This window comes from Mustela nigripes, chromosome 6 (genome assembly GCF_022355385.1).
Source record: "Mustela nigripes isolate SB6536 chromosome 6, MUSNIG.SB6536, whole genome shotgun sequence".
Classification (NCBI taxonomy): Eukaryota; Metazoa; Chordata; class Mammalia; order Carnivora; family Mustelidae; genus Mustela; species Mustela nigripes.
The window spans coordinates 86,254,856-86,274,175 of NC_081562.1; the positions used below are offsets into that span (position 1 = coordinate 86,254,856).

The window sequence follows — 19,320 nt, forward strand, 5'->3', positions numbered from 1 at the left end:
GAAGAGGAAGAGAGAGAGAATCCCAAGCAGACTCTCGATGAGCTTGGAGCCAGACATGGGGCTCAATCTTACCATCCTAAGATCAGGACCTGAGCCAAAATCAGGAGTCAGATGCTGAACCATCTGAGCCACCCAGATGCCCCTGGAATTCAAGTTTTGTGCCTGCAGGTGCAGAAGAGGCCTGAATTGTTGGAAGGAGTTCTGTTCTCTATGTCACTGAGGTGTTCAGGGCAATCACATTATGGCGCTTGGGTCACATGAAGGGCCCCCTTTCCAGTCCCACCCCCAGCATTCTAACAGAAGTAGGTGGGGAAGAAGACTGAGCTTGGGTAGGGGACCAGGGCCTCTTTGTCCATCCTCCCCCCACCTCCCTGCCTGCTCTGGACTTAAGGAGACAGCTCTCGCCCCAGGAGTAGGAGCCCACCTAAAGCATACTCCATATTCACTCCAAAGTGAGCTCTAGGGGCAGGGCCCATGTCCCACCCACTGCACACCCTTGGCCTAGCTCAGAGGAGCACAATTTGTATTTGCATAAAAACCAAACTCTTTAGGAGGGCACTTAAGGCCCTCACAGCCTTGCCTGAACTTCGTGCCCAGCCTCATCTCCCCTGCTGGTCTTTTATTATTACTTTTTTTTTTTTTTTTTAAAGATATTTATTTATTTATTTATTTGACAGAGAGAAATCACAAGTAGACGGAGAGACAGGCAGAGAGAGAGAGAGAGGGAAGCAGGCTCCCTGCTGAGCAGAGAGCCCGACGCGGGACTCGATCCCAGGACCCTGAGATCATGACCCGAGCCGAAGGCAGCGGCCTAACCACTGAGCCACCCAGGCGCCCTTATTATTACTTTTTAAATTTATTTATTTAACAGACAGAGGTCACAAATAGGCAGGCAGAGAGAGAGGAGGCAGAGAGAGAGGAGGAAGCAGGCTCCTCGCTGAGCAGAGAGCCAGATTCCGGGCTCAATCCCAGGACCCCGAGATCATGACCTGAGCATAAGGCAGAGGCTTTAACCCACTGAGCCACCCAGGAGCCCCTGGTCTGACTCTTCTGTTCTCACTCTCAGGGTTAGATGTAGACAGTGGTTTGGATCTGCATTTCAAGGCACTGCGTTTCTTCTAACTCTGCAATTCTAATTATAGAAATGCATCCTTTTGAAATAAACACTAGCACAAAAATAAATGTACGAGGATGTGGATTATGCCTTTTTGTCACCAAGTTTTTGCAAAATTGGGGAAAAACCCAAGTATTCATCAGCAGGGAAAGGTTAAAGAACTTGGGATTAACCATATTATGGACTACTCTCTAGCTTTTAAAGAACAAATTAGACTTAAAGGAACTGACATGAAAAGATGTCCTTGAGATAGTAAATGAAGACATCAAATTGCAGATGATATGGTCCTGGGTATGTGTCTATTTGTACATTCATAGAAGAAGGGGATGGCAGGGTTTCTACACAGAAGTTATTACTTCTGGAGAATGAATCAATAGGTATGGAGGCATGGTGAGGACCGATTTCACTTTTAAATACATATTGTTAGGTATTATTTGGCTTCTCTACGGTGTTACTTTTGTAATTAAAAATAAGAATATCTTCTAGGATATTGGCTATTTTTGGCAATGGTGCCAATACTCTGCAGGTGGGAAACAGATCCCTAGGCGGGAGCAGCCATTCAATGCCAAGGTAAGGCTTCTAGAGATAGTGGCACAGGGGCAGCACCAAGGTTTTAAGCAAGATGTAAGGTTTTAGGTTAACACTGAGAATGGTTAGAGGGGTGAATTTTAAGCAATAGTATAAATACTGGGTTGGGGTGAGCCCAACCTTAGCTAAGGGGAGGCCATGAACCTTTCTACCACCCCATCAGTGCCTTCTCCCTCTTCTTGATCACCTACCTTCCTTAGGCTTCCCTTCACCCCTAAATCTGGGCCTACTCTCTAGGTGTGGTGTGAGGTTTTTTCCTCTCTTCTGCTGCCCCCTCACTCCCTGTGAGTCACTCTTAGCTGACCACCCCCAGGAGATGTTATGCTGTTTTTGTGTAGGGGTGAGGAATCTTGGCACCGCAATAGTGCCCCTTCTTTGGGCGTATAAGCTAAGATTGGGTTGAAGAGCTGTTGAGTGATGCCATGGGGAGGAGGAGGGATATTGGGATAAATGGCAAACGATCAACACCTGATAAACGTTTGGATACTTAGTGCAACCAAGAGTAGGGCTAGGACCAGAGGTAGGAACTATGGCTCCCTGTGGTGTACGCACATTGGGATGGCCTTCAAAGCCTTCTCAATTAGGCCCCGACCCACTGTTCTACAGGGTCGACTTACACAGCTGGTACAGAGCCAAGGGCCCACAGTTTTTGTTTCTTTAAAAACCGGAAGAAATCAAATGAATACCATCAGCCTGGATTATTTTCATCTTTATACCAATGCAGTTGTAAAATGTAATTTAAGAAATTTTTCATGAAGACAGAAAGAACTAGGTCCCATATAAGTCATGGTGTGGCCCCAACCCTCCAGCTTCTGTATCCACTGCTCCTTCACCCTCATGTCCCCTTGGTTTTTCAGAGCCACTTGTAGCGTTGTCTCCCTATGACTTTTCTCACTCTAGATGGGTGCTTGTGTGAGATGCCCCCTCAGGACTCATCCCTGAGGCTGAAGGTCAAATGTCACCATCTTTGTGAGGCCTTCCCCCAGTCCCCTAGACGGAAGGATTGTTCTTTCCATGTCACCTAGCATGGCTCTGAACATCTCCAGGCTTGTCCTGACTTACTTCCACCTGCTTCTCCAGCGAGAGTGAGTTCCACGGGGCAAGAGTCTCATCTTACATCTCCTTATGTCTATGTGGGCTTGACACACAGTATGGTGGTTAGATCGGGGGCCAGAGGATGTCAGGGGACAAGAGATAGTGATGTGACAGAACTTTCTAGACATGTTTGGCTCTCCACAGCCTGAATCAACAGATTTGCCAATGGGTTGGCTAAGGGACAATGTGGGGGGAGAAGGAACCAAAGGCAAGTCTCCTTTATCAATGCCGTAAGACCTTTATTTTCACTGGGATCTCAGGTCCAATTCTCTTTCCAGGAAAGAATTTCTCCTTTCCTTTCCCCACCCCTAGCCATATCCTGGCCACTCTCTCCTCTCCCTGTCTGGGCTACCCCAGAATGTTTCCCCTACAGGGTCCTGACGGCTCTGAAGGAATTTACGCACTTGTGCGGGGAGAGGAGGCTGTGGTCCCACGGCGCCATCATGTGGTGATGTTCGAGATGACAGCCTGCTGCCAAAAGTCTGAAGCCCTTCTGGAAGGAATGGGACACCTCCTTTGGGCAGCTGGGCTCTCTAGTTCAGGCAAAGCGGCCAGGCGTGGTGGGGTCCATCTAGCTTGGAGAAGAGCTGATATGCATGTCGGGTCTGCGCCATGTGGGGACTCCACGTAGGCACAGCAGATGAGGCCATTTCCACGATCATGCTCGATTCTCTACATAGTCTCTGCCGCCTCAGACTGCCCAGGGCTCTTGCTAGTTTCATCCGGGTTCTGGTCTCATGCTGCCAATACCTTGCTGTGTGGTGTTGGACAAATTAGTCATCTGGCTTTGGGTTTACGATACAAAAAAGAGAGGGTTGGACTACAGCAACAGTTTTAAATGGTGCTCACAGACCTTTAGGGGTTCAGGGGCTGTTGGGCTCTGTCTTCACTTGACCTCAACTTTGCCCACTGCCAGTTGGCTTTTCACCTACGTTATATACGGGCCATTGGAAAAAGGCTTCTGGGACTGAGGCCTGAGACTCACTGTCTGCATGAGCTTGCTTTCAGACTAACATCCCAGGGTCCCCAACTGTGGTCTCCCTCATGGCTACCTGATGCCGCTGTTCTAGGCTCTGCAGAGGTCGGCCAGCCAGTAGTGATCAGCACAGAGGGAGGAGAGAATGGGAAGGCTGATGGCTAGGTGTTTAGTGTTCTTATGGTGTGGTGGCAGGAGCGCTGGTTCAGCATTCGAAATCAAGTCTCAGTCTTGGCTCCCGCCATCCACTAGCTGTGGGACTACAGACAAGCACCTTATTCTTTCTCTGCCTCTGCTTTCTTATCTGTAAAATGGGCCTGGTTGTTCCCGGCCTGTCTTTTTCACAGGGTTACTGTGCAAACGAAAGAAGATAAAGGATTTCCGTCAGGGTGCTTTCTATAAACTAATTGGCTCTAGAAATTTCAGGCAATATCAGCAGGGAGACTCCTGTAGACCTGTAGTCTCTCTGTTTGAAGGTACTGCCTCACTAGTTCTGTGAGTGCCCAAATGACCAGGAACTCAGGACGTGACTGTAGAGGTATTTTTCTGGAATTCAGAATTGCTGCCTTGGGCCCTACCCAAGTTGCCTTGTGCTTGGAACTCTGTTTCAAGAACAGGAGGTAAGCTCTAGAGCTAGTATCATATGTTCCAGTGGTTTCTTTCATCAACGTGGAGGATGGAAAACAGGCCCTACGTTGTTGCAAGGAGTAGAAAGATCCTGCCTTGATATCCATTGGGTTTAGAAATCCATCTTTAAGGCCTACAGAGAAGCTGATCAACAGGTTCTCAAATATCAGGTTCCCCAAAATCCTATCTCCTGAGAGGCTTGGATCCCCATGGGGGAACCCCCATGGGGGTGATTGAGGACTTAGTTGAAGAGCCACTGCTGGTGGGGGTCACTGGGGTTGCAAGGGGCCATGGCTGGCTTTTTGTCCTCAGATGTCAGGCAGGTACCAGATCCCAAGTTCCTGATTAGCCGGTCCTAAAAGAGGATACAGTAAAAGATCAACCTGGGCTTCAGATCTCTAACAGTGCTACTAGGGGACAGTGAGACGGGGAACAATAAGGAAAAAGCAAAGGAAATGCAACAAGACACAAGGGGACATTTCTAAATTTCTTTCTTTGCATGCCAGCTCCCCTGAGAGGATACATTCCTGAGTTTCCATCTGGGTCCAGAGTCAATCTCCCACTTCCGGCTTTAGCCCGAGCAGCTGGAATAGAGGAAGGCGGGACCATGGGGCTAATGCTCTTAGGGACCCCTCTTCTAAATGGCCAGGCTCAAAGGTCTGAGCCCCTGCCACCTACTCCCACCTCCTGCCTTTGATCATATTTACAGCCTTTCTTATGGCCCGTATCTGCCTTGGAGACTGGGGTATGGTGGGGTGTGGAGGCCCATGGGTACTGCTAGTCTGGGTCCAGTATTCTAGAAGTTACATTCTGTATCCTGAGGCAGTATGGTATACTAGAAAGACCCTAGGCTTTTAAGTCAGAATGATTTAGGTCTGAATCCCAGGCCTGCCATTTACTAGCGACCAGCCTTGCCAGCTTCAGCGGGATCATCTCCACCGGGGGCGGCACTCCCTCCACGGGAAAAGCCTCTGGAAGAGTAACCGTTGTAGGTGAGTGTGAGATTTGTGCCCCGCGCACACATGCCAGCAGGAACCGTGCATGAATCTTCACCTGCATCTCCTTGGCTTCAGCCTAAAAATCCGTAAGCCACGACAGCGATGGCCGGGGACCCTAACTCCCAACCTCAGCTTCCTATCAGCAGAGCCGGACCTCACTAGACGTTCCTTATGCCCCAAGAGCCCTGCCCGGGACCAAGCCCACTGTCTCTATCCTCTCCACAGTGTCTTGATCTTCTCGATTGGCTAAAGATGCAGAAAAGAAGGAAGGGGTGGGGGGCAGCTGTGGTCGCAGGCTCTTGATTCTGAGCTTTCTGGGCAGCTGACTCACCTGGGTCAGTTCCCATTCCTCATCCTTGGGAACTTGGCTGTTTTTGCCAGTGAAGTGACAGCTCCTCAGGCCCAGGGTGCTGGCACCGGCGTGTAGACACAGCTGCTTCGCAATGTTGTGGCGAAGGTCCCTCTGGGTTGTGTACTCAAAGTACTAGAAGTCAAGACAAGAGGAGGTGGAGAGTTTGCCTGCTGCCTGCCAGAGCCAAGCGCCCTGAGATTCCAACCAGGAATCTTGCTTCTGGGGGAAGCATGTGAGGGGGTGCCACACCTCAGTAATTCATGCGCCGCCTTCAGAATTTTTACCAGATCTAGGTTTTTCTGGAATAATGTTACTATATATATATATAATATATATATATATATATATATATATATATTATATCTATATATATATATATATAAAGATTTTACTTATTTGACAGAGAGAGAGAGAAAGCACAAGCAGAGGGAGCAGCAGAAGCAGACTCCCCATTGAACCAGGACCCCCGCCCCCCTGCCACCATACGGGGCTCAATCCCAGGACCCCGGGATCATGACCTGAGCCGAAGGTAGACGCTTAACCGATAGAGCCACCCAGGCGCCCCAGGAAAGGACTATCTTGAGTGGATAAAAGAGGCCTGTGGAGAGAGGAGTTGTTCCAGAAGCAGGCTTCAGTGGGGCCTGCCCGGTACGGTGGGGGTCTGGGGGGGGGGCGCATACCTGGTTGCCACCCAGGCCATGGCAGGTGTACATGATGAGGGGCTTCCCCCCGTGGTTGTTCTCACCCACATCCAGACACTGGTTGGTGCCGAGGTTCCGGATCTGCAGAGCGGCGAGCAGAGAGGGGAACCAGAATGGCACCGTTAGGAGTAGTGTGGTTTGTCGTGTGGGGCTCAACTAGAATAAATCTGTGTGGCTCGAATTCTCCTCTGCTCCTTAACCCACACCCCTAGAGACAATAGCAAAGTGAGGTGCTGAGCCCAGAGGCTGGGCATGGGCAGGCTGGGGAACCTCCCAGGCTGCCAGGTCTCTGGGAGAAGTCCTCGACACACGGGAATTCCCTTCCGAGCAATGATTCTCCAAGTGTGATCCCCAGACTGTCAGTCTCCCCTGAGGACTTGTTAGAAACGCAAATTCTCCAGCCCCATTCCAGTCCTACTGAATCAGAAGCCCGGGTTTCAACATGCCTTCCAGGTGATTCTGATGCAGGTGAATGAGAACCACTGCCTAGGGGTTGTTTCCCCCTTATCAGGTTTTAGTTATCTCTAGAAGCCCCAAAGGAGCCTGCCAGTCTTCCTTCGGGTAAAGGAGTGTAAGGAGTAGAAACTGATTCCTGTTTGCCATCCCTGGGTGGGGTAAGTGGTCCTGAACCGTTCTTGGGGGTGGGGGTTTCTTACGATGATGGGTGGGCAAGTTGGCTTGGGAGACTTACAGCTCCGTAGAAGGTGGGCTTCAGGTCGGGAACAAACATCTCTGGATAGATGTTGTTCAGGAACCAGGAAAAGTTGTGACAATGTAGTTGTTCCCTCAGCTTCAGTCGTTCCGAAATGTCCCCAAAGGATTTCTGTCAACCAAGCCAGCCCCCAAAGAGTCAGTCCCAGCCGGCCTTGACCTGCTCGTACAGAAGAAGTAGCCCAGTTTCTGGGGTCCCCTTCTTCCAGAATGGGTCTCCTGCTTGGGACCTGTTGGGGCTACTGGCTTAGCCCCACATCTAAGCGCCCCTGCCACCCCCGCTTTGGCTTTAGGACCCCAGCCCATAGCCTCCTCCCTCCCGCATCTCCTGTGACTCCCCTGTCAGTTTTCACCCAGACATCAATTCTGAGCCTCTCAGAGCAGACCCCTTCCTCCTGTGAGACGTTCTTCAAATCAGTTCTCCCTCCCCTCCTAAAAGATGCCAGGACTCTCCAGGCGGGGACGACAAATCTCTCCCGTCTTCAAACTCAGGCCTCCCTGGGCTCTAGCTCACAGGGTCTGAGGGGTAAAGGGAGGCACTGGTGTTGCGGGCGTAGAGATGGGCGGGCCTCTACCGTTAACCCCTTGACTAGGGTCTGGGTTGCTGCACTTTTCTTCACCCAAACCCCTCCCGAGTACCATTTCCTCTCACCTCTTGGGCCATCTTCGCTGCCTGCATATTTCTCCGATAGAAAATCTCCTTGTAGCTATCCATCCAGACCTCAGCCAGGCGCACCTGGTTGCGAGCAATGACGCTGATGCCCTTGGGGAAGGTGTGAGGGCTCTTGGTACGGAACACGTGGCCTACCACAGAGCAAGGGATGATCTCCAGCTGGCCCCCGCACTGCCACACCTGCCACAAGAGGACACAAGATAGGGCTTTCAGGGGGGTCGTGGGTCACTGGTCACTGCCCACCCCTCCCAAGCAGCTGTTCTCATCCCAGGTGCTAGGGTCAGGGAAATGCTGCTCTCTCTCCTAGAAAAAAGGACATGGACCAGGAGTCTTCCTAGGCCATGACTATGCTCTATGATGTTAGTTCAACTCTGATTTACACAAATGGAGGTTTGCAGGATCCTAAGGGTTGTCAGGGCCCATTTTAGAGAAAAGACGGTTCGCTAACTTTGTGTCTGTATACCTACTCAGAGCTTTGGTCCCTTGGTTTGTTGACCTGTAATTGGGATTTTTGTCAGCTCACCCAGGTGTTATGGGAAACTCCAGCTCCCTCGAATCAAGATACACTTGTGATCCAATTAGAACATTACTGCATCACTTGTAGTAAGGCTAGTCCATTTCCAGGTGGGCTGGCCCGGTCACCTGAACCTTCAGCACTCCACCTTCCCAGGACACTGAATGGAGGGCGGAGGCCCATGAACGAGCCTAGAATCAGAACCCTGAGAGCTACAAGAACTGACCTGGGGACGCTTCTCTAGGCTAGTGGAATGATTTAAGACATCCCTCCCACCTGGGTTCTCTCTTTCTTAGGTTTTATGTTAGTAGGCATGTTGTTATTCATTTTAGTAGGGCAGCAACAGAAATACACGGTCGTAGTCATAGTAACACAGGCATTGGTGTTACTATGGCACTGTGAGAAGTGACTTCACACACGAACTCATCTACTTGCTAATTACCTCTCCCCTTAGCGTGGGGGATGTGTGGGAATTCGTGAAGAGGAAATTCTTTCTTCCTAACCTAATCCTGATTTGCCTTATTCCCGGAATCCCTCAGAGTTTGGGTTGCCATCTTCAGTGATGCTGAATTTGGTGAGCAGAGAGTAGGAAAACTTCAAAGGCCACCAGGGCCTGTGTCCTCTAACCTGGAAGGGGGAAATCCGACTTTTCCTGAGGAAGGACAGCGACTGCTGACTGACCTGTTCCACCTTCACCCTAACACTTTTCCCACAGACCTCATGAAAGACATCACCAGGCCCCACATGTCCAGTTGCTTTACCACTATCATCCCTTCCCTCTGAGGAGCTCAGTAATTTGTTCTGAGTTGTCCAATCTGATTCCCAAAGCCCTCCCTGCACAGACGGGGGGTGGGGGGGGGAGCAGAGGAAAGGTGCCACCAGGACGGGAAACAAACAACCTTTTAAGTCCATTTCCAGCTGTGATAACCCCCCCCCCCCCCCCGAGGCTGCCACGGCCTTAGAGACAGGGGCTTAGGCTGTCCCCTGGGCCACGGTGGCTCCCCCATGAAGCCCTCTTCACTCTCACCCGGAAGGACATTTCCACGTTCTCCCCTCCCCAGATCTCCATCTGATTATCATAGGTACCGATGTGCTCAAAGTAGGACTTGGAGATGGAGAAGAGGCCGCCGGCAAACGTCGGGGATCTGTGGAGACAGAGGGAGAAGCACGTGCATCTTTGTGGGGGAGAACAAGCAGAAGCCTGGTGTGGAAAGCTGTGGCCTTGGTGCTAGCCTACCACCCACCACCTCGATTACCTCCTCCTCCCTGTCCATCCCCCCTCCCCCCGCCTCCTTTCTTCTTTCCTGGGAGGTGCAGCCCCACTTCTGTTAACTTATTCATTCAGCAAACGTGCGCGGGGCCTTATTGTGTTCTTCCCACCTTCTGGGATCAGGCCAAGAAAAGAGGTATTATCATCCCTCTTGAAAAGCCACTCATTCATTTGTTCCTGGCATGTTACGTCAAACACGGCCCGCCGGGACCCATGCTGCACGTGAGGCAGGCAGCCAAGAAAATTCTCGTTGGCTGAGAGCTCAGTCTAGCAGCCGATGGGAGAGGCACACCATCCTCTTCTTTTTGGCAGCAAAGTTCCTAGAGCACTGGCGATACTCAGTTATTAGAAGCTGTGTGAAGCGGTCTTCAAAAGAGGGTGCAAACCATGAATGAATGAGTGGTATGACCCAGATGGACCCCATTCTGTTTTGAAACCCCTGGTCCTTTTCTAGGGACTAGAAAGCCATGGTGTTAGAAGGGCAAAGTCTTGCTGCACCAGAAATTTTAGCTTTGGGGGAAAGCTGCCAGCTGCTCTGAGCCAAGAAAACTGAAAAGAGATGCTCCTGGAAACAGAGGAGGAAGTGAGGGGAAATTTAGCTCTATTTGGACTAATGGGTAAATCTGGAGGTTCCAAGGAGCTTCTGGCTTTCTGACGAAGGCAGGGAGGTACAGATACACTGTAAGCAAAATGGGCAAAAAAAAAAGTCTCATTCCTAGACCTCACATACCATGTTGCTCATAATAGAGGCCGGGCTAAGAGTTGAGTGCAGGGTCAGAAACTGAGGAAGACTGGGGCAAGGAGTCTCTATAGAACCATTAGCTGTTGGCAGCTGCGCCCTGGCCAGCCTGGCTTGGATGGGGTTTTGCCGCCCTCAGTGGGTGGCTCCAGGTGCTACACTCAAGCAGCAAGAGACTGAAACCTTCTGGGTAATTCTAGAACCTAACAAAGTGCTTTACACACAGCAGGCGCTCCATCAGTGCTCACCAGACTGGACTGATGGGTCCAGGAGCCTGACCTTGGCGTCCCCCTGTGGTTCCCGAAGTAGGAGCTAGCTCCCAGAGCCACTTTCTGGAAGGAATTTCACTCAGGAGACTCTCATGCTCAGGCAGGCTTTCCGTCCCTGGTTCTGGCCTCTCCCAGGCATTCTAAGCCCTCCCCCACCATAAGTCCTGGCAAGGCTCAGAGAGCCCTGGGACTCCAGATGATTACTTTGGAGCTAATCTGCTTCTTCTAGAGGGTCTCCCTGACCTGGGCCGTCTCTTGGCCTTGAGAGGTGTCTCTGAGCTATAAGGCGCTGACAAATTACCTCTGAGGATAGACCTTACCTGTGGACTTCAATGTAGACCCACACCCAATACCCTCTGACAACTCCCTGTACTTCCTGGGCCCTTTACCTCTCCTCTTAGGCACCTGCCAGCTTTGAGAGTGGAGGATGGGAGGCTACTGCCCACAGGCCTCCTGGTGGGCTACCATGCAAAACGCCCGGGGTAAGCCATGCACACGGCCAGGGCGCCTACACCAGGAAACAAATCCATTCCTCAAACACTGGAGCTTTGTCTTCTAGTGGCATGGTCCTCAGACACTGGAGCAGGGGACAGCAGTGATGGGCGAGGGCCAGGTGCCCTGTCCCTGACTGCCACTGTGTGCCTGGCCCCCATTTTGGGGAGGGGGGCTTTGTTGCCGTGCACACCAAACAAAAGACATCCATGAAAGAAGTGCTGGGTCGGTAGGGACTTCCAATTCCTTTTCTCTCTCCTGCCCTCTCTTTTCTTCTTTCCCTCTTCGGTTGCTTCTTTTCCTCCTTCTAATGGAGACAGAGCAAGTTGGCTGGTTGGGACCATGGGATGCCTCCCTGTGCACCCACGGGGTCTACTGAAGCTCTGGGTGGCATTTCTTAGGATTTGGGCCTGCGGAGGGGAAGGAACTGCAACCCTCTCCTCCTTTCAATCCTTCCCTCTTAACCTCTCTGCTTACCGATCCCAAACCTTTGCTCCCTCCATCCCTGATGTATATTCAGTTAGGTTTCCTGATCAGTATGGGAAAAAAAATGGCACAGACAATCCCAAACCAGAGCACTCTCTACAAGTCACTCCCCAGCTCCATTTGGCTGAGGCATCTGGTAAAATAAACTTGTGGGGGCGCCTGGCTGGCTCAGTCAACAGAGCACACGACTCTCGGTCTCAGGGTCATGAATTCAAGCCCTGTGTTGGGTGCGGAGCCTACTTAATAAATACATAAAATAAAATAAACTTGTGGTCCCTAACAATGCCAGAGGGCAATCTGGAGAGGGAAGGACAAGGTGGGTGAATGCGGGGCAGACCCAGCTGGGCATGAAACAGTGGGTCAACTGGGGCACTAGGGTGGCTCAGTCATTAAACCTCTGACTTCAGCTCAGGTCATGATCCCAGAGTCCTGGGATCGAGCCCTGAATCAGGCCCCCTGCACAACGGAAAGCCTGCTTCTCCCTCTCCCACTCCCCCTTCTTGTGTTCCTTCTCTCACTGTGTCTCTGTCAAATAAATAAATAAAATATTTAAAAACAAAAAACAGTGGGTAAACTTTCAAGTATCCACACCATAGCTCAGGGGCGGGCACACTAGTATAGCCTACAGGCCAGAGTGGGCCTGACCTCATAAGGCGCTGGGCAAAGAATGAGTTTTACACTTTTCAATGGTGGTTAAATGAAAACAAGCCAACAAGGAAGAATGTGCAACAGACTGTACGTGGCTGGAGGACCCCAATGACTTGCTGTCTGCCCCTCTACAGGAAAAGTTCACGGCTTTGGTAACACACTGCAAACAACTAAACACAGATCTAGTTTCCTTCAATGTTTCCAGGCCTTTCAAAGACAGTGACCTGGGAGTATAAGGCCCGCTATTACAAGGGCAATTTGACAGTGGCCTCTACCCCCCATCTCTCTGCACCTCTGTATGTACCTGTCATGAACTTCTACATGTGGGTAGCAATAAGGAGACAAGCTATGTAAAGCCCTCAGTTATTGCCTGGCACAAAGTAAGTGGTGAAGAAGAGCGGTGGGTCATAGTGGGAGGCAGCGCAGGGCCCCAGTTAGGGGCTTGGGCTTTGGATCCTCATTCCACCAGGTGCATTGTCTGAGGCTGACTGCTTTTCCCTAGGAGGCTGGGTTCTCCCCTGTAAAGCAGGCTAATCCTAGTACCCGCCTCAGAGGAGATGAGGAGTAAGGAAGCTCTACCACATATTTCGTGGCGTGCCTAATACACGTGCACCTAAGACGGCCCGGGTCCCTGGAAGCCAGCTGGGGGCTCAGCAGGCTACGGTCCTTACTTGATGGGGTAGGTCTCATCTTTGCGCCTCTGCTTCTCATGGGCAGGGAGAGCCTCCCAGCCAAAGGTCAGACTCCAGTCAAAGTTGCCACGGCTGTGGACTCTGCCCCTCGGGACGGGCTTGGAGAACTCGAAAGTGTTCAAGTCTATGGTGACGATGTCTGGGCTCACCACCGCTGTCTCCTCCTCAGCAATGCGAGCCAGGAGGGGCTCCAGCCAGCCGTGGAAGCACTCACCTGCAGGTCGGGACCAGAAGACAGCAGTCAGGGTTGTGCCCCAGCTGAGCCTAGGCCCCACACCCATAGGGAGACTCAGGAGGGCAAGAGAACCTTCCCGATACTCCCTAGTGTTAGAGAAATGGAGGCAAGTGCCACAATTGTAGAAAGCATAGAAACATCTCCCGAAGCCCTCCTACCTAACCCCCTCACCCAACCAAAAGGTGGAGGTAACTTTGAAGGGAAGGACCCAGATGGGTGACCTTTAGGGTTTCCAGCCTCTCGGCTGAATCAGCCCTCCAAGTGTGGATTCAGAAGGGGGTGTTCCCTCTTCCAGAGGGACCGCACCTCAAGCTTCAGCTCTGGTTCTGGAATAATAATCCACTTCACTCATCTAGCCCTTTGAGATTTTCAGTGAACGGTAGAGATTACTTTATCTGGCTGTTGGTCAGTAAGGTTGGTATCTTTATTCCCACTTTACAAATGGGAACTGAGGTTCAGTTACTGGCAGAGCCAGAAGGCCAAACCAGGTCTCCTGACTCTGAGTCTAGAGTTTCCCCTAATACGTATCACCGCTTTCAGGGAACAATTTCTTTCTGGACAACGGCGGGGAGGTGTCTGGGTTTGGGGCAAAGAGAAGGCCTTTTGCACTCTGTGTGGCCCTATGCGAGAGCTCCATACAAACTAGTTCCCATGGGTGACAGGAGGCCTCTCTGCGGGCTGTGCTCAGAATGAGGTACCCAGCAAGCAAGGAAGAGAGAGGAGAGTCTGGGGGCTCCAGAGCACATCCTTGGGCTGGGATGAGCAGAGGGCATGTAAAGCTAGCTAAAGTGAGTCCCAGGCCACCTTTACTCCCAGAAATAGCAGGGACCTTGGTGATGCCCTGGCCCCTCCTGCTCTTCGCTCCCCCTGGGTGCGGGAGGGGGGCGGGACGGGAGCACCCTCAGGCCTCCCGGGTTCGAGGCTAGTCCCCTTGTACTCACAGTGGGCGTCCAGGAAGGTGAGCACCTCCGCCTGGGCCACGCTGGCCCCCAGCAACCGGGCAGTGATCAAACCCTTCCGCTCCTCCTGCCGCACGACCCTCACGACCTGCATCTTCTTGACGTACTGCTCCAGTTGCTCCTTTAAGTAGTCTGGAAGGGACAGCCTCCTTGGTGCTGGCTCACCGCTGGGTGGTGAACCCCGCGCCCCCCTCCCCCACGGTGAGCAACCAAGCTGGGTGCGCTGGGGCTCCCACCGGCCCGGACACCTACTGAAGGAGGCAATTCCCTGGGTGTGGCCAGCGCCTGTGTCCACCAAGCCCACTGGGCCGATCCTGTGCTGGTTTACCTAGGAACTGCCCCCCCAACCCCCCTCCCCCCCATGTCTCCAAGTCAGGACCTCGGAGTTGTGGTTCTTTGGTCTCTAGTCAAGGATAAACTTCTGCCAAAGGCACTCAGCTGCCCCTGGGTCTCTGCATCTTCTCAGCCACCATCTTTCCTAATTGGGATTCCAGTCTCCTCTCTTCCCCACACCTGGGGGGCTGCGGCAGTCCTTTCTCAGGACCCCGACTCCCTGTCTCCGGGGCTCTCCCAAGTGAATGCACAGGTAGAGCACACAAAGACTGATTTCTGGCTTGCTGGGTCAGCCATAAGCAGTCGTGCTCTAATCCTCTTTATTAACCCCTCTGCATGGAGAAATCTTTAAGAAGATGAAAAGATACTGAGCAGCTTTTTAATTAAATTTTAAAAACCCAGGTACCAAGTGTCGGCCCTGTGGCGGTCACAGGGTGAGTCTGCCGCTCAGAGAAGTGGCGACTGCAGGGAGATCAGTGGACCCCCCCCCCAACCGCCGGGGTTGTGCAGGGCTGGGGAGCCTGTAATGGGTGCAACCATCCTGAATTTGGGGGTGGGGGGGAGGATAGCTCTGATGAGATCTCCAGCTCCTTCTGTGACAAGGGTTTACTTCATAACACTGCTATTCATTCTGAAATCCTCAAGGCTTTCAAAATAGCTCTCTTCTGAAACAATCCATGTTGAAACCCACTCTGAATCTTATTTATGGTTTATTCACCGCTCTACGGTTCATCTGTGCCACGGTTCTGCTCCCGACTGTGCAGAATGGAGTGGCCTAGTGTTTCAGAAGAGGCAGAGGGCAGGCATGACAGAAGTGTGACCTTTCTGGGGCGCCTGGGTGGCTCAGTGGGTTAAAGCCTCTGCCTTTGGCTCAGGTCATGATCTCAGAGTCCTGGGATTGAGTCCCACATTGGGCTCTCTGCTCAGCAGGGAGCCTGCTTCCTCCTCTCTCTCTCTGCCTGCCTCTCTGCCTACTTGTAATCTCTGTCTGTCGGGTAAATAAATAAAATCTTAAAAAAAAAAAAAGTGTGACCTTTCTGTGTGGGGCTGTGGGATCAGCCCGGTGCTTAGGTCTTGCTTCAAATGCAGTGTTATACAAATTGTGGGGCCTGAACTCAATTAATTTTGGGGGAGTATGATTGATTTCTCCTCCTGGCCACACATAATGCCCAAATACTTGAGCACCTACCATGTGTCCACCATTGAACTGGGTGCTTACATGTCGACTTTCTTACTTAATCTTTTCTATGAAGATTAAAATGCTCTGAAATCTGGGTATATTCCCTGATATTTAGGACTCATTTGGCTTCAGCAGTCCAGTGCTCTCCAAACATGTGCTCACACACCGCCCAGATGCCAGACGTTATCCAGGGCAGGGACGGGCCTGGTCTGGGTCTTGCCCTCAGGAAGCTCCTGGGCTCATAATCCAACTAGCGCCCCATGTGCTGGCTCTAACAGGAAGGAGGAGGGGGGAACGTCAACCAGGAGCCTCACCTTCTCAGCATGGCTGATGTTTCCCCTGAGAACTTACCTAACTGTGCGCAGAGGAAGTTCATGGTGGTGGAGATAACCCAAGGACAAAGCATCATAGGAAGTGGGTTTTGTGGTGAGAGACTGAGAAGCACTGAGCTGTGAACCCCAGGGGGTGCTAGGCTCTACAAAGCCCTTCTCCCACGCCTTCCTTCCAGTTTCAGATGGTTAGGCTGGACCGGGGCTTTGAAGCATGAGCCCTCCGCCCTTCTAGGGGAGTGAGACAACTCCCCTAAGGAATGCCTCTCCTTCCTGTCACCCCCTTGGACCCACCAGACATCTGTCCAAGATATGAGCGGAGCTGACTGTGGAGACACAGGTGAGCCCATCTAAACTCTCTTAGGTTCCCCAGACGCTTGCCTCCTAATTCAGGTTCAACAACCCCAGCCCAGTTCCATTCCTCATGACTGGTGTCTATGAGACTCCTGTGACCTTGAACACACACGCACTACTCAGTCCCACAGTCTGAACTAGCATCTATATGCAGGTGGCTCCTAGGTCTTTTCTCCTGGTCTTGCCATCTCCACTTGGGAGTCTAACAGCACCACAAACCTAACATGCTCAAAATGGATCCAGATTGCCTCCCAACCTGCCTGCTTCTAGTCTCCCAGAGTCAGGATGTGGTACCAGCATCCCTCCAGCGGCTTTAACCCAGAAGTCATGCTGGATTCTTCCCTTTTCTCACCTACCACAATCAGTCAATCAGCCAGTACTTATGTGCTCTCTAATAAATAAATAAATAATAAACAAAATCTCTCTCTCTTTTTTTTTAAAGAATAAAATACTTAGAAAAAAAAAAGAATAAAATACTTAGGAATAAATGTAACCAAAGAGGTGAAAGACCTGAAAACTATAAGACATTGTCGAAATAAATCACAGATAAATGGAAATCACAATAATAAATCACAAATAAATAAATAAGCAAATCACAAATAAATTGACAGATATACCATGCTTTGGAGGGGAAGAGCTAATATTGCTAAAATGTCCTACTACCCAAAGCAATCTACAGATTCAGGGCAAATATCAATAGCATTTGTCACAGAACTAGAACAAATAGTTCCAAAATTCACGTGGAACCACAAAAGATCCCAAATAGTCAAACCAATCTTGAGAAAGAAAAACAAAGAGAGAGGTATCAAAATTCCAGATTTCAAACTGCAAGTCATAGTGTACAAAGCCCAAAAACAGACACATAGATCAACGGAACAGAATACAGAGCCCAGAAATAAACCCTATAGGGCTAATCTATGACAAAGGAGGCAAAAATATACAATGCAGAAAAAAAAAAGGTCTCTTCAATAAATGGTGTAGGGAAAACTGGATAGCAACATGCAAAGGGGTAAAGCTGGACCACTTTATTACACTGTACACAAAAATAAACTCAAAATGGTTTGTTAAAGGCCCAAATATAAGACCTGAAACTATAAAATTCCTTAAAAGAAAAAAAGTAAGCAGTAATCTCTTGGACATCAACTTCAGCAATATTTTTTTTCTGGATATGTCTCCCCAAGCAAGGGAAACAAAAGCAAAAATAAATAATTGGGACTACAACAAACCACAAGGCTTTTACACAGAGAAGGAAACGATCAACAAAATGAAAAGGCAATCCACTGGAAGGGAGATGATATTTGCAAATCATATATCCAATAAAGGGCTAATATCCAAAATATGTAAAGAACTCATACAACTCAACACCAAAAACCAAATAATCTGATTTAAAAATGGGCCAATGACCTGAATAGACAATTTTCTAAAGAAGACATACAGATGGGGGTGCCTGGGTGGCTCAGTCGTTAAGTGTCTGTATTTGGCTCAGGTCATGATCCCAGGGTTCTGAGATCGAGCCCCATATCAGGCTCCCTGCTTGGCAGGAGGCCTGCTTTTCCCTCTCTCTCTACCACTCCCCCTGCTTGTGTTCCCTCTCTCACTGTCTTTGTCAAATAAATAAATAAAATCTTAAAAAAAAAAAAAAAAAAGACATCCAGATGGCCAACAGACCCATGAATAAAAGATGCTCAACATCACTCATCATCAGGAAAATGCCAATCAAAACCACAATGAGATATTACCTCACACCTGTCATAATGGCTAGTATCAAAAAGACAAGAAATAAGTGCTGGTAGAGGATGTGGAGAAAAGGGAAACCTGTGCACTGTTGGTGGGAATGTACATTGAGGCTGCCACTGTGGAAAACAGTATGGAGGTTCCTCAAAAAACTAAAAATAGAAGTACCAAACAATCCATCAATTCCATTTCTGAATACCTACCTGAAGAAAACAAAAAATCTTATTGTACATTGCAGCATTATTATTATTTTTTTAAAGATTTTATTTATTTATTTGACAGAGAGAGATCACAAGTAGGCAGAGAGGCAGGCAGAGAGAGAGAGAGAGATGAGGAAGCAGGCTCCCTGCTGAGCAGAGAGCCTGAAGCAGGACTCGATCCCAGGACCCTGAGATCATGACCTGAGCCGAAGGCAGCGGCTTAACCCACTGAGCCACCCAGGCGCCCCATTGCAGCATTATTTATAACATCCAACATATGAAAGCAACCTCAGTGTCCATCAATTGATGAATGCATAAAGAAGATGTGGTGTATATATACAATGGAATATTACTCAGCCACGAAAAATAATGAGATCTTGCCATTCACGACAACACAGCTGGAGTTAGAGGGTATAATGCCAAGTGAGGTAAGTCAGTCAGAGAAAGATAAATATGATTTCTCTCATATGTGGAATCCAAAGATTTTATTTATTCATTTTAAAGAGAGCAAGAGAGAGCAAGCATGAGTCGGGGGAGGAGCAGAGGAAGAGGGACAAGCAGACTCCCACCTGAGCGTAGAGCTTGATGTGGGGCTTGATCCTACAACCCTGAGATCATGACTTGAGCTGAAATCAAAGTTGGAGGACACTGAAGACATTATGTAAAGTAGAATAAACCAGAAACAAAAGGGCAAACACTGAATAATTCCACTTATATGAGATACTTAGTCAAATTCATAGAGACAGGAAAGTAGAATGGGGGTTGACAGGGGCTGGGGAAAGGAGGGAAGAGGGAGTCATTGTTTAAAAGGTACAGAGTTTCAGTTTGGGAAGATGGGGGAGTTCTGGTGATGATGGATGGTTTCACAACAATTTGAAGGTATTAAATGTCACCGAAGGGCACACTTAAAAATGGTTAAGATGGTAAATTTTATGTTATGCCTATTTTACCACACACAGATACACACACAGGGAAAATCCAAACACTGACCACTGCTTACAAAGGTCTTGGATTCAGTTTTGCTCATCTCTTCAACTCACTTTGTACCAGT

The 19,320-nt window shown here is 49.9% G+C and overlaps 1 protein-coding gene across 5 annotated transcripts in view; it reads right to left on the bottom strand.

Moving 5' to 3' along the window:
* Positions 1-3,015: 3,015 nt before the first annotated feature.
* Positions 3,016-19,320, bottom strand: part of GALNT6 (polypeptide N-acetylgalactosaminyltransferase 6) — a 35,469-nt gene continuing 19,164 nt past the window's right edge. For all 5 annotated transcript variants that reach the window (XM_059403154.1, XM_059403153.1, XM_059403156.1 and 2 more), the window contains 8 exons: positions 14,122-14,271; positions 12,925-13,159; positions 9,377-9,494; positions 7,815-8,015; positions 7,143-7,274; positions 6,431-6,532; positions 5,730-5,882; positions 3,016-4,755 (listed from right to left, as the gene is read on the bottom strand). In XM_059403154.1, the coding sequence (XP_059259137.1) occupies positions 4,642-4,755; positions 5,730-5,882; positions 6,431-6,532; positions 7,143-7,274; positions 7,815-8,015; positions 9,377-9,494; positions 12,925-13,159; positions 14,122-14,271 (1,205 nt within the window). In that variant the 3' untranslated portion in view covers positions 3,016-4,641. The remainder of the gene's footprint in view (positions 4,756-5,729; positions 5,883-6,430; positions 6,533-7,142; positions 7,275-7,814; positions 8,016-9,376; positions 9,495-12,924; positions 13,160-14,121; positions 14,272-19,320) is intronic.